The sequence below is a fragment of the Botryllus schlosseri genome, chromosome 8, assembly GCF_051294905.1.
Source record: "Botryllus schlosseri isolate E-star chromosome 8, Bs_hap1, whole genome shotgun sequence".
In the NCBI taxonomy this organism is placed as follows: Eukaryota; Metazoa; Chordata; class Ascidiacea; order Stolidobranchia; family Styelidae; genus Botryllus; species Botryllus schlosseri.
In genome coordinates this window covers 15,945,708-15,963,104 of record NC_137243.1, presented here as the reverse complement: position 1 = coordinate 15,963,104, position 17,397 = coordinate 15,945,708, and the positions used below count along the sequence as shown (strand labels likewise).

The following is a 17,397-nucleotide window of genomic DNA, read 5'->3' as shown; positions in this document are numbered from 1 at the left end:
AAAACACTATTCAAGGAATGAATGAATCTCTACCTGGCTCTCAACATTGATGAAACTGATGATTTGTGTCGCTTCAGCGAAAATACGAAAGTAAGCCGCCTGTAGCTAAATGAAGTAATTTCGGTCTTCGGTGGATTATCCCATTCAAGATGTTCTCGAAAAAGAAGAAAAAGGTCTTAATATCCGAACCTTCCAATTTTGAACATCGGGTACACACTGGATTTGACACCGAAGAAGGTGAATTCACTGGATTACCATTTCAATGGCAAAGCATATTGCCGGAGAAGGAACGTCCAAAGCCTTTCGTAGATGCATCTGCGATTACACCTGTTGATCCACTTGAAGATGAGGTAAAACAATAGCTAAATATCAACATTTATCTCATATCATTGTGTTACTCTTCCAATTGGTGTTACCGTGGAAAAACTCAACTATAAAAATCAAGAACAAATCACATTACAAGACTACTGCGGTATACAAGATGAATAATTTAGATAGAGTTATGTCATTACCTCTGCCCATGTCTTGTTAACATCTAGCACTTTACCATTTCACACAAACCATAAATCAGACCTAGCTAACATTTTAGTATTCCAAATCAATATCAATAATTTGTTTATTATGGTTTATGATGATGATAATAAGATGTCAGTTAGCACTCAAACTTCTACCGTTTCCAAGCCATATTTCAATACAACGTTGGTAGTTACTATTTCTAGCCCTATTCAACAGCATCCCATTAGGTATGCAGACACTGCAGTTTTCAAATTTTTCAAATCTATTGCAATTTCATTTTTTTCTCAAATTCAAATTTTTGCTCAATTATATCATACTTGAACGTGTGTAACAACACTATAATATACAGAATGATCTATAAGAACTTTACCTCTAGATTTTGTGTGCTTGCTAGTGTAGGCTCAGGTGAATTGACTAACCACTGACCAGTGACATCTAGACATAATAAAAGAATTCTCACATTGCTAATTCTTTGATGTAGATATGATGATAAATTTCAAGTCTAGATCTAATTTGTCTCGTCATTTGTCACAATTCTAGCAGAAGCCTTATAAAAAAACTACATCTAAATTATGTGCATAATGTTGTTAGTTTTATTTGAATATAACAGAATTGATCATAAATCTGAATTTGTGGTCCGATACCAGTATACCAGCGAAATGCTGAAATTTTGGCTCATTCTGGTAGTTGTATACTTATTGGTAGGTATAGGATACGCGAATGAAGAAGTCACAAACACTAGGAAGATTATCTGACCATTGTAATATCTGCATTTGTGCAAACATTTAACCTGATCGATAGGTTAGAACTATAGGAACATCCTCTTCTATTAAAAGCACCCCCCTTTTCTATAAATATCCCCCGTTTTTTTCGGCTGGCTACGCCCCTGGGCCTATACCCCTACTTAACATTTTGGAAATAGCATTGATGTTCGCCCTATTTCGTAAGACATAAGCTGTTCCAGTTGGCATTTATCAAAGGCAATATTTTCTCCCAGATATATTGCCATTTCTTCATTGATATTTGAATCATAATCGAGCAATAAACAAGGGAACAGGGTCTGCATTTATGATGTAGAACTTGGTAATACCGGCATGTAACTATTCGGTGTTCAGGAAATGTTGCTAATTGAAAATATGAGTTGCTTCACTATTGTTCGCATCCTCAATTGTGTTATAACTTCCTCACACGCACCGGTACGGATGTACTGAAACATGCTGCATTGTTCTTCTTAGCATCGAAGACGAAAGTCAGAAAAGGGCATCTCTGGGCATTTAGCCATTCCAAACCTTTCAAGCATCACTGTAACACGCTCAAATTCTTTGCGGAAGGAAAGTCCACCGTCCAGTAGACGACTTCCAAGCAACAGGTTTGTTGTCTATATATATAAAATGATACATATATATTCAAGATGGAAGCTAGTTGTAGATTTAGGCCGCGCTACTGTACTGGCATTAGCAAATAATGCAATGAGCAATGGACCGCTATCGAGATACTTATGGTGTGTTTTGTATTTGATGGAGTTGTGCCCAGTAAACCAGATTTTGGTAGGTAATGAGGCCACTTTACGCTAGGCTACTACCTACATACTATTTTTCCACATCACCGTTCTCCTTGTCATGATTTCTGAAGTTTATATATCAGCTTGTGCAGCGTCCTTTTGCAGGCTTAAAAAAACAAACATCCATACATCTCTGGTTAGATTTGGTAAAATGATTTCGTGATAAAAGTTATGTTGGCATTTTGAGTCTGTGACATTTATTTCAAAATTTTATGAATATTTCTAAAATGTCAGTTTTCATGGTATTACACGCATAAGCTTTCCACGTTTTTAACAGGAAGCCGTCCAGCTTTATTTCACCTGATAAGAAACTTAATTACTAACTTGCGTTACATACGCCGGACCTATTTTCTGTTACGATATTATTAAGTCAGACTGATAGCTTCCCATGAAGCGAACGCAACAAGATTATGGCTTGTGGATGTTACAGCATAGTAACCCGGCTATCACGATGGTAGCAAATCGATGATACTCGTGTACGAGTAAAGCAATGATGTGCAAAGCATCTTCCGAGTCGCTGTTGAAAATGATAAACTTATTTAAAAGTACTCAAGCCTAGTATTGAAAATTTAGAACTGTGCGTAGCGTCACAAACTCTACGTTCAATCGCTGGTGGGAACTTCCAAATTCGCAAGGTAATTTCTCGATTACCGCTTCAGTCAAGGGACTAGTATAAGTTATTCATATTGTGCTTCTGTAGAGCGAATTTATTGCTTTGAAATCTTAATTGAGATTTTTTCGAATCATATTCAACTCTAACTAATGACTAGCTTTTATATAGCAATTGCCGCTTCAGAATTGGAAAATAATTGAAATTCTGTCTCCTAATTTGGATCCAGCATCTTAAAATTCATTAATCAATATCATTCGCAATCTGACCAACATTTTAAAATCCATTTTTTTCGAATAAGTCCCAAGTCTAGGCCTAACTAATAATGATTAGCATTTATGTAGCGAATCGCGCTTGAAAATGGACAAATACTCGAAATTCTCCATCCAAACACAAGTCCAGCATTCAACATTTTAAAATCCATTTCTTTTCAAATCACATCCAAGTCACACTAACGGCTAGCACTAATGTAACAAATGCCCCGTGAAAATGGAAAAACTACTTCTCTCTCTAAACATCAGTCCAGCATTGAAAAAGCATTACATCCATATCCGATACAAACCTGGTCGACATTTTGAAATCTACTCTATTTTTCAAATCCAAATCCACGCCAATTACTCGTCAAGGTAGCGTAATGGTGAAGCCAGGGTTGTAATGACACGAGTCATGACTCGACTCGAGTCACGAAATTCTGACGACTCGACTTGACTCGAGTCAATTTGTGTATTGACTCGACTTGAACTTGAGTCATTGCGCATGACCCTGGATTTGAATAAAATAGTATTTACGGTGGGCACCACTAAATAATTGAAGAATTAGTCACCATAAATACTATTTTATTCATAATCCAAATTTTCCGACGGCAATAACTCCGCTTCCACTGGTTGGAATTGAACCAAGTTTGGTGAACATCGGTGAACATTGGTGAACAGAACATTTTCAAATTTTTTGTTACCCGGGTATTTATCTTCATATAATAAATAGAAACTTTGTTTTCCTGTAGCAATGCGGCTACTGGTTGGAATTAAACCAACTTTGGTGTGTAGGCTTAAATTAGGTAACCTAACAATTTTATCAAGTAGCCAGTACGATTTGAGAAAAAAAATATGTTTTTGAAGACCCCTAATGCATATGCATTATGCGCAGATCATGTGTATATATATCATGAGTCGGTGTATATCCCGCAAAAACATCAAGGAACAAAATACACAACGTCCTGTTCCACCTGATGCTATGCCATATGCCAAGTCAGTCGTTAGTCATATCCGGTATATCGCTTAGAATTCCCGATCCAGTCCGAGAAGACGGCTACAACGGCACATCGCGAAGAAGCAGCAGCAAACGTGACTCTCCCGAGCCGAGGAACGATCGCAAATCGCGCCGGCACGGTTCAGACAGTTCGGATTCGCATCGTAGCTCACGAGACCGACACTCGTCGTCTGGCTCGCGGACCGTACACCGCGGCGACAGCAGGAACAATATTTCCACCGATGGAAGCAGGCAGCATCACGGAAAGGATTACGAGGAAAGGCCGTATGAAAGAGGCGATCGCATAAAAGAATCGGATTCTAACCGGCATCACAGCGAAAGACATGCGCAAGACAGAGAAGGTATTGTTGAATTCAAGATCACTTGTGGTACCTGCTAACGATGATGCGAAACCTCCAAATTTGCAAAATGGTGGACAGCCTAATTTGTATTTTCTTAATTCGAGAAATCAGGAGGCAGTTTCGCTTCATAACTGCCGAAACTTCAGGACTAACATAAACAGAATGGCCATATGAGATGAAAAACTCTGCTTAGCAAACTCGTTTTAGCTGCCAATAGCCTACTGGTACAAACGTCGCTGTTTAGAGATGTGTTGTTGCGCTATTTCAGAAAAACATCAAGACGAGCTGCTAGATAGAAATGACTAGGTTATGATTTATATGTTATGTTTCTCAATTTTGATGCGATATATGGTCCATGGACATGTGATCGTGAGGCATTATAGCATGCGACACTTTGGCACGCGGTACATGAGCATCTGGGTTGAATTACGGGTTCAGGGTGGGTGAGAGTTGGATTTATGGTTGGGCTTGGGGTTAGGATATATATAAGGGTTAATTTCAGGGCTATGTGTCGGGTTAGGGTAAGTTTTTAGGTTATAAAGTCACATGCCAGATAGACACATGCTGAAGTGTTTCATGCTGAACCGTCGTTTTCCAATGTGTCTCATGCTCATATGTCGGCCAACCGCCACCGCCATATCTATCATACCCAGCGGTGTCGTCTGAAGCGTTACGCTTAGATTTTCAAGTCACAACCGCGTATTTCAGAAATGCAGTTACAGAAGTCTTACCAATTTCCACATAAATCGTATGACGTTATTTTCAAGAAAAGTTATTTTTTGTTCTTTATCGCTATCTTACCGACAGTTAATATTTGCACAAGATAGATAACGGTTCCACGATAATTGAACTAAATTTGAACTGATACGGGGGGGTGGGGGTGGTCCGTGCAGCCCAAAGGGGGTCCGCGGAGACAAAAAGATTGAGAACCACTGTACTACTTCTTAGGGTGGTTGTGATTTTAGCCTAATTCTGCTTGATCGTTTTCAGTTTTTTTACTCAAAACTAGGCCTAGAATATTTACGTTTTTACGTACTTGGAAATCGCAACTTCTACTTGTGCATGAGTAGAAGTTTACCACTTTTTTAAATTATATTGGAGTGCCAACGATAGAAACTTTGACCCTGTGCCTACTATGCACCTTCGCGTCGGATTAGGTACTTTGTTTGTTGAATGGGTTGGGTCCCATAAAACGTCTGATACTATGCTCTGATACATTGTTCGCGCTTAATGACAAGGCACACAATAGGCCCATGTGACAGTGTTGTGGTTTACAATACCCACCTATATGATTATTAATTGTACTTACACACCGTGGGTTCAATGGTGTGGAAGATGGCTAAGAATTCGAACTGTATTGTCGATGGCTGTGTAACCTGTGTTGCTCTGTGATGATGCCCTGCCCATTCCAATAAATAAACAATGCAAAGATTTTAAATGATAGTGTTCCTCTTTTATGTCCATGGTCGCCAAGCTTAGTTAATTCAAAATGAAAAATCGATCGGCACTTTGCTACTTACTGTCTCTTCCTGTTAGTAAAGATGGTATTGAGAATCATTGCCACTAATCCTGTGACTTTTTCACAAGTTTTAGGCGATACCTTGTAAGTGCAATAACAATCAGGCCGAGGTCACGCTGTTATTGACATGGAAAGGTAGTCCACTTATAATTTGTCTTCAAGCAATTTCCATGGGAAAATGTCATGCTTGCTCATGAAGCGACTTATTGTTTTGTGAATTGATTCATGAGCACGGCCATGTCTTGTGTAGGAAAGTATTTCAATCACACCAAGCAATAATATTATAGGCAGTGCCACCCCGAGGCAATCATTTAACGTGAAGTCCATGATAAGGAAAAAATTAATCAATTTCAGATATAGCATGCCAGATTAGTACGAGAAGGTTGGCATGTACAACTAATTCCGTTTTGAAGCAGGGTTAACATTTTATGGTAACCGTGTGATCATTATCAGTGCGACTAGTCAGTATATGAGCATATTTGTTTATAGAAAAACTTGTAGGAAGTTCTAGATGCCTTTGTAGAGCCCCAATTCCGACAGTGAATCACCGTGTCATATTCAGTCAAGTGTGGAATTAATAGCTCCTTACTTAGCATGGATTGTAGGTTACTTTTGGTATTCATGATCTATTTCTGGACTTGAGATGAATAAAGATTATTACCTATATAGTACAATGTACATTGTACATGCATTGCATAATATATGTCATACAGTGACATACTCATGATGGTGTATCTGTAATGTCTCTCGCCTTATTTATTTTTTACATGTCTATTCCCATGTATTTGGTGGTAAATTATGTTCCTAATGTATAAAATTCACTGCTTCAGTAGCCATTGGATAGAAATAGTCACTAAGCGGGCTGTTTAGTAGTAAAGTCACATGGACCATACGCATTTCGGCTGTTAAAAAGGAGTTGTTTTCCTAGTTTCTCTGACATAGTGATGGAATTGTCAGGCTCAATTCCAGCCAGTAGCTGCGAGCAGCGGCCATTTGGACCATTTTATAAAATAATGCTTTCTACAGCACTTGGCAAGTGTCGTCAATTCACCACATCCAAACATCGTTTTCCAGGCACGCCTGAAGGGGAGAGTGATGCTTTTTCTATGTGTTTTCATCTTCAGAGTAGCCTACATTAGACTGTGGATGAAGACATTGCTAATTATTAGAAAAACACGTGATGCTGATTTGCTGGATGACTGGAAAACTGATGCTGGTTGAAGTTGAGCCAAGTTTGGTGTGAAGTGTTTTGTAATCAGTCTCAATGTCGTTAAAATTTGTGAGAAAAAGGTCTTTTAGAACAGTCCCAATGCCTACGGATGTACACTTATGTGTGTAACCGTTTGTATGATCTCATGAGCTCTCTAGAATTGAATATGGAAACTATCTGGTCTAAGAGCATAATATCGGTATGGCGGTACGGTTAGAAGATTATGTTCAAATCACCCTTTCCTGAATGCATCTGATTAGAACTCGCGCATAACGAGATAGATTGTTTTAATGTATGTGTCGCAAATGAGATATGTTCACGAGAAAACCGAATCTTGCACAAAATTGCCATTTCAGCCAAATGTGCTAGGATCTGGAATCCTCTACAGCTTCCTATCCATGATTTTTTCAGATGACAGGTCGCAACCCCGAGATCACAAGCCGCCATCTCGCGGCCAATACTCTGCCTTACCCTCCAAATATCAACCTAAAATGAACGGTGTTGACCAAAGCCATGCGTGGGACGGAGAAAATCAGTACCGCGACAAGCACGGCGCCAACGGAGACTTTTACTCAACCAACAAACCACCAAAACATGAAAAGCACCATCGGAAAACGACACTTGAAGATAGCACTCAGCGAGGTATGTGATTTTCAAATTACCGGGATCGCTAACAGATAAGGCGCATGCTGGTCTTCCCAGTGATTTCGCCTTTTAATAACTACTAACATGTATGTGTAGACTCTATTTGACTATGTAAAACTAGCAAAAGTTGGAATAGCAGTGCCAGTGATGACCAGTTTTGAGTTACTTTCCCTTTAGTGAACATGCATCTCAAATATGTTACAAATATAGATAAGGAAATAGGAAGAAAAGTGGGTCCTGAAACCATCTTCTGGTGCACATTCAATCGTGACATACCGTACTGGAAATCTCTTACTCTTCTTCATGGTTCTCTTGCTCATGTGTCCTTTCATTTCATCCCTATTTCCCTAATCATGTTCATGCTTGATTTTTCTGCAATCTTTGGTTGACATCAATTGCATGGTTGTAATACCGCAGGTGGCTGCATCGGTTATACGGGATGGCACGCATTTCATGAATCACATTCGGGTACAATTTTTTCGTTCATTGATCTCTTGCGCAACAGTGCCTTATGTCGGCATCAATTTTAATGAATCTTGGCATAGATTAAAAAGTTATTGATTTATCCTTCCATGTTTCCTTGACGAGATTTCCCTGGGTTATTGATCAGCGCGAATATTCCTTGGTAGTTGGCCAGAGTACTGCACTAATCTGTAAACTGAAGTGAAATGATTCTCAAGGGACTGAAATTGCATTGTAAGGTTGCCCTTCCACGGTTTTTGTACCTGAGATACTGTCTTGATATTTTGCCAGCTACAACACGATGTATGGGTGATATAGGTTTTACTATTTCTTTGCATTCTTTCAGGTTGTTGTGTCATTGCTAGGGCGATTTTTTTTACCTAAAAAAATGAATTTTGACCTCACGTATGCAAATTAGGTGTTTTCCCACATAATGTTAAAATTGTACTACTTATCTTCATTTCTGGTTGTCACTGTCTGTTCTTACGAAGTACTTAGGACTGAAAAAAAAAGGTTTCTGACTTGAAAACTGAGAAATTTTTACCTGAAAAAACTAGCATTTCAATGAAATCTGGCCCTATGAAGAATTCCAGTAGTTGCATCACGTATTATGGTAAAAATAATTGAAATTTGTTGTGGTACAACAAAATATAGTTTCCTACATTCTCGAGTAGAAAGTGTCTGGCCCAGCAGTAGCTTGCCAAGAATGGAGAAAGAACGTTCAACAGCAGCAGTTGTTGGCTGACAACACTGAAGTTGTGCGTACACTGCTGGTGACACACTGTGTTACTTCATTCTGACAATGTCTGTCTACATCACAATTTTTCATCATGCACTTCTTGATATAGGAACCATGCAATGCCCAAGCAGTCATGCTTCAGTTAGGATATTGTGGTACGTTGACCATAACACCATGTTAACCTATTTGTTTCATTTGACCGTTTATGATTCACAATGGGCTGTCTATAAAGGTGGGCCTATAAAGTAGGTTAAAAGCTGTAAAATATCAAATGATATGTTCACACACAGTGCAAAATCTATGATACAAACGAAATGCGGAGGTCAAAAAATTTTTGACTTTGTAAACAATTTTGACAAATTTTGACATGTCAAAAAATCGCCCTAGTCATTAGTGACTGCTTGCCTATTTATTATGTTGGACTTGATTTATCGTATATTATGTAGGCCTGTATATGATAGAGGTTAGTTCATAAATGTCAAACCGTTGTAACTGATGTTGATGCATAACAAGTTAGTTACCGTATGTCAATATTGTTTCATAATAACTTATTTTCCCCTGTCATACATGTTAACATTTGCATAATGCACATACGCCACATGCAAGCACCTTTTATTCTTCGTTTTAGTAATTTCTGTGTACATCGATTCACAAATAGATCAATCCTGTCCAATTGTCCACCTGTTAAGTCACAAGATATTGATTTTTTGTTGCTCCTTGTACTTTAAATTCTGATTATCGACCAGTGTGAAGCTCAACCATGTCGGAAATTTGAATGCCGGTATGTTTATATTCATATTCTGTAAAAAAATTCCACTTCTTGCATCTATAAATATCTGGCCATCGTGAATCGTGACATCAAAGTACCGATATTCTAGAGCCTCGATAATTGAGATCGTCGCGATCTGATAACCTCTCTTCTTGCAAATATTGCTTTGCGAAATTTATGAACTTGATCTAAACTACATACGGAGATATGATATTTTTCTCCGGAAGTTTCGAATCACTACCACTTCAGCATTGTTCATTTTTGACGAATGAGAAACAACCTATTTCCTGCTGAACTCGGTTTGAACTTTGAAGACCTGTTTTTGCTTCTAGATCAACATTATGCTTTTGTTGTCACACCTGCTGTGATCTATGAAAGGGCTTGTATAAACCTCAAGTTGTTTTCCGGTGCTTTATGCAAACAAAAATGTATTTCTAAGCTAATAATGTAGTGTTCATTCCGCCCTACAACTATGCACTTCGTCTTTTATACATATCGTTTACTTTTATATTTTATTGCCTTTTATGTACAGCGCCCTAGTGTAGTAATGATATATTGTTATATTCGGCGCTCTATAAATTATTATATTATTATATTATTATTATTATAATGAGCACCTCTCTCCAACTAATTACCAGTGGTGCCTTGAGAAGCCGTTTTGAAGATAAGGTGAATGACTTAGGGATGGTAATTATTATCACTTATTTGTCCTTTCTCAGGAGCTTTCAAACTGTATACATTTTTATACATTTTTGAAAAGGGATCACCCTGTTTTTTTTTCTTCAAGTAATCCACAAATTGGAATGTACCTAAAACTGGCAATGCACGCTCAGACGTGATAATTGGTTTTCACCTATTCTGTCCTGTTGCCTATCATAACAGATATTGTGGACACAAGCTAATAAGTCAAGTAGTCTACCGGTATCACTCATGATAAGTTCTTCAGAATGACTTAGCTGATTATTATCTATGAATTAAGTACAAAGAAACTACATACTGCCTTTAGTCGATTTTTACAATAATAACTTGTTTGAACACACTCGTCTGTACAAGGTATCCAAAAAGAAAATTGTAATTTGTTACCATTGTCATGTTCTCGTTCACATATAAGATCTAGTGTCCGCAGTATAAGCCTAACGTATTTTTCTATCGATATATTCGCTTACCATAATTATTACAAACCGATTGACCAAACCAAAACCATGTCGGTACGAACCAGGATTGTAAGCTAGTCACAAGTCAATCTTACTTGTACAGTTTTGACTCGAGTTATATCGAGTCATTTGCAATCCACCACCGAGTCAAGTCCGAGTCCAAGAGTGTTGAGTCCAAGTCACAGTATTGAGACTCGTGTCCAAGTCATTGTGTTCACTGTTTAGTTTTGGAATTGAGTCGATTTCAAGCCACTTTTTTACAACTTCGGTGATATCGAATGCCCTGCATTCATAATATAGCCTGGTAATTTTACGCACCTGCCCCGTTTCTGGTCCTACTTTTCACGTACTGGTACCGATACTGATAGACGAAATATCAAAGATGCGGTAAATTTACTATTCTTCATAGTTACAATGAAATGCCTGTCCTGATCCAAGTTGATTACTGTTTCGACTTTTTCTCTTGAGATGTCGGATACGACGTGAGCGACAGGGGGCATGAAAATCATTCTCGTCACACCGGACAGCGTGTCGAAAAAGTAAAGGAAAGGCCGAGCGAGCAAGATCGCCAGAGAACCGCCTCTAGAATACCCGGTACGTTATCAATCCGCATTCCGCGCCTTGCGGAACACAATTCGGCGATTTTACGCACATGTTCTTTTGAAGAGGAGCACAAAAGTCCGCAAAACCGAAGAAAGCCAAATATTCCAATCACCAGCGGCGGGTTAGCTTTGAAACATGCGGACCAGACGGGCTCGCCCCTGCGGGCCCCGCCTCCCGAACCGCCCCAACAGAGTCGAAGAGATTACCCAACTAACAATCGTAAAGAATACGTAAGTACCGTCGGTGTGTGGGAACTGCAATGTTAGGGCTTCATTCGTACTTTTATGCTGACTCACGCTGATCTATGACAGTTGTTCTGACATGTAATACTAGGGCAAGTTTTTACAACTTTTGCAACTTTACGGCTTCCGGCAGCTTCCTAAATACTCATAAGTTATGTAGTATGGTGTTTTAAGCTGTTTGGAGGATTTTTGTACTGCAACTCTTTGCAACTTTTCTCCATTCTTTTCATGCAACTTTTTGTAACTTTTTCGATTTTTCATGCAACTAACTTTTTACTGGAAATATCTGTATATACTATATGTAAATATATGGCTTCATTATTTCACAGTCGTTTAAATTTGAGGTCCTTTCTGATTTGACGTACATTCGTGCTAGAGCGCCGACAAATAGATTTTCACTTGGTCCATTTTTAGTGCTATTAATGATGTTGAAGTCGCCAACACCGAGTTTTGCTACAGTGCCTTGGATACGGATCAATTCGAGTACCTCATACCCTAATAATTCCGAGGAACTTGTCCATTAGTGCAACCTTTTATTGCAACTTTTGTGAAAAATAAATGCAACTTTCCACGGATTTGACTGCAACAAAAACTTGCCCTAATAAATATTATGATCGTGATCAAGCGATCCTTCAATATTGTTATAAAATTCGACAATGAATTTCTCACTGAATTTAAACGTGAATGTTGAATTCGGCACTCATCGCTTGGTATGTATGACATTGTATATTCGCATTGTGCATTGTATTAATGTATTCGGGTTTGAGGTTAGGTTGGTGTCATGGTTTGTTACCTAAGGATTTGGGGCCGCCAAGTGCAGAATTCAATGGTAACTATTTCTAGTGATGTCACATGCAGGAGTAACGCTATTGCCAGTAAATCTCCGCCATTTCATTTCTCAGAAAGAACCGCCACCTTACAATCCGCAAATGGGCTCGCGAAGCAGCAACTCCAGCCGCGGCTCTTCGGTCAGCGGAGGCAGCGCAACAGCCGCCTCGGCCCCTTCTAAAACGGCACCCCTTCCGTCAAACAATCTCCACGAAAGCCACAACGACCGCCGTCACAAGCCCGGTATTCCGGATGACGGACGTTCCCGGGACAAGCCAGAGTCTAGGCATAGGCGTCGCGAGGATGAGCGGCACAGGGGGGACGCGGACGACTCGCAGTCCCGACGGCATGATAAGAAACACCGTGACGATCGCGGGCAACATAGGAGACATAGAGACGACCGGGGCGACAGGGAACAGAGGTAGGTGGTATTGGCGGTTTTCAAAGTTTGGGTGTCTCGTCACAATAGAGGTGGTCAGCAGCAAAGTAGTTCTCCTTTTTCATATTATTTCCACTTGAATAGTTTCATAAAGTTTAAATTACCGTGATTGTAATGACAAGTCAATTTCTTGAAATACCGAAAATGACTCGACTTGATCAAGTCATATGACTCGAGACTCGGACGGCCAAAACAGGCGTTTCATTTCATCTTTGTAGAATAGTGAAGTGTAAAGTTACCACATTATTCATACGGTACCGGTATTTCGTCTGTCACTAAATGGTAGCCTACATGTTAAATACAGCCAAAACTATAAAAGTGAGGAAATCAATATATTATTAATGTGCGGCTTTGGACTTTGTAAAGTTGCAAACAGGTTTAGGATAACATTTTATCAGTTTTATGTGTGAATTTGTCAAGAGAAACGCGTGAAATAGCCCCTGTATCATTGTAACGGAATGCGTTTTCGAAGACTGCACTTACACTTGTTGGTATACAATGTGACAATGTCCTTTCCAATTCGCCGCTCTTTGCTGACGATTACCCCTGACGAATGTCAGCCAAAAATATTCGGGTTCATTTCAGTATGAACATACTATTCAATTGTATATTGCTAGTCTGTACCTCCAAGATGATCTTATCATTTTGTGTTATGGCCAACTCAATGCACATCTTATTTATGTCTGTTCGATAGCAATTAATTGAGATACGGTGAACCATACGGTGATAAGGAACGTAGTATCAGAATTCATTATTTGTAGCGGTATCCACACTTCAGCAAGACAAAGTTTTATCCGTGCTCAAAGCACAGTGTTCAATTTCCTGAATAGAGATTGCAATCATGAATTGTATCTGTAGTAAGCCATGCTAACGTGAAGCGATTGACTTGAATTTGACAAGCATTCGTGACAGACTAAGTGTCATTTCAACTCGAGTGCTTTCAAGTGCCTACCGTGAATGAGATATTCCAAAGTGTTATCAAGCTACTCGTAATCTTGGCACCTTGTTGTAGCATTGTGCCACATTTACGGCTCCGCTCTCAAGGGGATTTAACGTAGCCAAGTTGTTTTCATCTACTTCCTTGTGAAAACTTTTGTAAGTGTTATTGTAACTTGTAAGCATATACCCTTGGCGACTAAACTACGCAATATTTCGGCTCTAGAATACATTGTACAAGGTAATTGCAATGAATTGGCTCTTGAAATAGTTTTCTGTAGGTGTGATGGCCAATTTTGATATCAAAGGAGACTGCTAGACCACTGATATGTAATTAGTGATGTATCTGTTTTTCACTGAAAAGCAGTTATGCCCGGTATTTGTGACATTGCAAACAAGAATTTAGAGAATTCTGACATGCGTAAGGTAACCGTCAGCATTTTCGAAAACGAGACTTTCTCCGGTCTCGATGCTATTCTGGAAAAGATCTGAGGCTAATCGGCAATTGATTTAGATACAGGATGAGATCAAATGTGCCGGGCCATATTTAATAGGTTTAATTGCGCGTAACGCAGTGTTAAATCCGGCTCCAAATTAGCAATCTTTAAATCTATATTGTTGGTTTTATGATAATGAGACAATAATTGAATGATACAGCTTCAATTAATCATTTTAATTCAAGTGACTTCTGCTCTGTGCAATATTTCGTGTCACAGTACATTATGGAAGATACATACAGAGGTGTGATGTCACACAATTTTATTTTGTCATATATTCTTTTCCCGTCTATATTGAGATTGGGTAGATCGTGGATGTCACTTTGATTTGAAGGCATTGAAAATTAGACTCTTAAGAACTAGATGACAGTCATAAATATTACTTATTAACTAGATGCCGGATTCTCCATCCTTCACTGCCCATATTCCACCTATTACGTGTCATATGATATTAAGAAACACAATTATCAAAACACATGTCCCTGTGTCAAACAAGTGTAAACAGCAGAAAGTCCGAAGACAATTTGTAATCATAAACAAACAATTCATCCATTGGCCAACATTGATAACCCGGTTTGCCCTCAAAATTATTTCTACGATATGTTTTCTGAACTATCCAATCTACAATCCACTTATCCACATTGGAATCCACATTCGACAAACCGCAGAGCCCGAACCAGAAGGAATTCCTGTAAACGGTAGTCACGGGGTCAGAGGTCACACAACACAATATCTCGCACTTGTGCTTGTAAGCTCTCATTGTGAAGCTGTTCTCTGTTCTTGTTATTATTCCAGCATTTTTTCTGCAATTCTACATTCGTCGACTGTTCACCAGTACCGTGTATGTTGTTTGTCTTGCGCTCTCACTAGCATTTTATGCTGCGTTGTTGCTGAACCCCTGAACATATCGGTTTCTATTGATGTTATTTTTATTAATCCTGAATTTTCCCTTCATAATTCGGTTTGGATCTCTGCTTTATTTCCTTTGTTGCACTGGTAACTCTTGAAAGAGATTGAGCTAATTGACATTATGGTATGTAAGTATTTTTGAAAGCTTTGTTCATGTTCAGTTATCTGCACCGTATATCAGCTATTCAAATAAACGTAGCTCTAAACTCTACATGTGTGACTGTAACACACTCGTGATTTGCTTAAACACTGCTGTAATTTCAGACATCATCGGGAACCTTCCGGCTCCATTCCTCCGCCCGCGGCACAAGAAGCATTAGCGAAGCAAAAAGACCAAAACGACCAGCAAATTGTGACGCATGAACAGTTTAAAGCAGCTCTACAGGTACTTTGTGTCGACCGCGAGCTCCTTGTCCTCTTTTATTTTCGGTTTTATCAATACGGAATCGTGATCCTGCATATTTCTTCTGTAATGGCATGTTGAACGAGGGTGGTGACTTACAATCAGAGCCGCAATTGATCTTGGAACGCCCAAAAATTCAAAGTTATACCACCGAGTCACGAATCAGTAACTGTAAAGTACCGACTCTCTCCCCTGGTCCTGATACCGTGACAAAGAAATTTGTAAATCCGACTAAAATTTGTCGGTCAGTCAGATGAATCTAATCTCACTGCAACTCGATTGTGTACCAACAAAGTCTAGGACTCCAACTCTGTGGAATAATGGCTGTGCCCCGGCCGATATCTGCGTCCAGAGGAATATCAGGATCGGCCTGTACGATGACATCATTACTTAATCTGCCATGATATCAAGTCAATAATGTTAATTCCCAGCTGTAAGCATCGCCAACTGTTGCATTTCCCGAGAAACGAAAGCTTTTATTCCATCCGAATACCTTTTCTTTACTTCTACTTTTCTGGGGTTCTTAGTACATTTTGCCTACTTCCAGTACTTGCTGTGTGTTTAAACATCTTTTACTTCAACCTAAGAGTTTTATATGGTATCAAAGTTACTGTCTCGCTGTGTTATGGGTTTGGGAAAATAGAAAGTAATTTCGCATTGATTTCATCTGTAAAATTGTCGCAGCAACAGTGTGAATATATTTTCGAAAATGGCACCTATTTGTATTGTCATTAGTCCCTTTGCATTAGTCACGGAGATGCATCTTGCACTCTCATAAATCGCCATCACCGATTAACTGCAAAAAATATGCGACCCCTAAACTAATCGCCCGAATTCTTTTCATCCAGGCTCTGTCTTCCATTTCAACTTGTAAATTAATACTGTAGAGATTTATGGCATTAACTCTCTTGAGTAGGAACACTGGCAGCTGTAACCCACTGAATTCGATTCTGTCTCGTATTACAGATGGTGGTATGTCCCGGCGACCCGAGGGAGAGCCTGGAAAACTTCCTGAAAATCGGCGAGGGCTCGACGGGGATCGTGTGCATTGCCACGGAACGTGGGACCGGGCGTCAGGTCGCGGTGAAGAAGATGGATCTTAGAAAGCAACAAAGAAGAGAGCTGCTTTTCAACGAGGTGAGATTTAATGGAGAGGATGACAAGGTAATCAGAGCGGTCAGTACTAGACTACGGCTGCTTCTGTGGGTTTAATGTTTTCTGATTTGGCACGGGTAGATAACAGAAGCAGTTGTTCCTTTGTCGCAGAGAACCAGTTCATAACTTTTGAAGTTATAACAGATTGACAAAGGAAATTCCCACATCTAACTACTAAATTACTTTTAAAACCTTGTCTTTTACCCATCCCTAAAATCCATTGAACTACACAAACTCAAATAGTAGTAATGATGACCACACATCCGCCAATGTGGTCTCGTTGGTTACGACTCCATATACTCATTACGATGGTTTGAAAGTTTTTTACTTTGGAATTCAGTTTTGAAACAGATTTGCGTCATTGAGTGCATTCGTGATATAAACCGGCTGACTTAGCGCACACTCGCACCTTGCATCACTTTAACAGTAAGTCTGGGCAGGTGGGCATAATCGATTCCAAATTCAGTACCATATGAGACTTTCCGTCCATGAGTATCACACTAATACGACCAATAGAGGCTTCCAGGCTTCCATACCGGGAAAAGCACATCAAACTATAATTCTCTTGGACAATATAATTCAGAGTACTC

General features: G+C 39.3%; 1 protein-coding gene across 1 annotated transcript in view; it reads left to right on the top strand.

Moving 5' to 3' along the window:
- Positions 1-40: 40 nt before the first annotated feature.
- Positions 41-17,397, top strand: part of LOC145445046 (serine/threonine-protein kinase PAK 5-like) — a 25,515-nt gene continuing 8,158 nt past the window's right edge. The window contains exons 1-9 of the mRNA XM_080323140.1: positions 41-350; positions 1,752-1,885; positions 3,969-4,297; positions 7,438-7,668; positions 11,264-11,389; positions 11,462-11,628; positions 12,543-12,889; positions 15,514-15,634; positions 16,619-16,789. Of these exons, the coding sequence (XP_080179266.1) occupies positions 150-350; positions 1,752-1,885; positions 3,969-4,297; positions 7,438-7,668; positions 11,264-11,389; positions 11,462-11,628; positions 12,543-12,889; positions 15,514-15,634; positions 16,619-16,789 (1,827 nt within the window). The 5' untranslated portion in view covers positions 41-149. The remainder of the gene's footprint in view (positions 351-1,751; positions 1,886-3,968; positions 4,298-7,437; positions 7,669-11,263; positions 11,390-11,461; positions 11,629-12,542; positions 12,890-15,513; positions 15,635-16,618; positions 16,790-17,397) is intronic.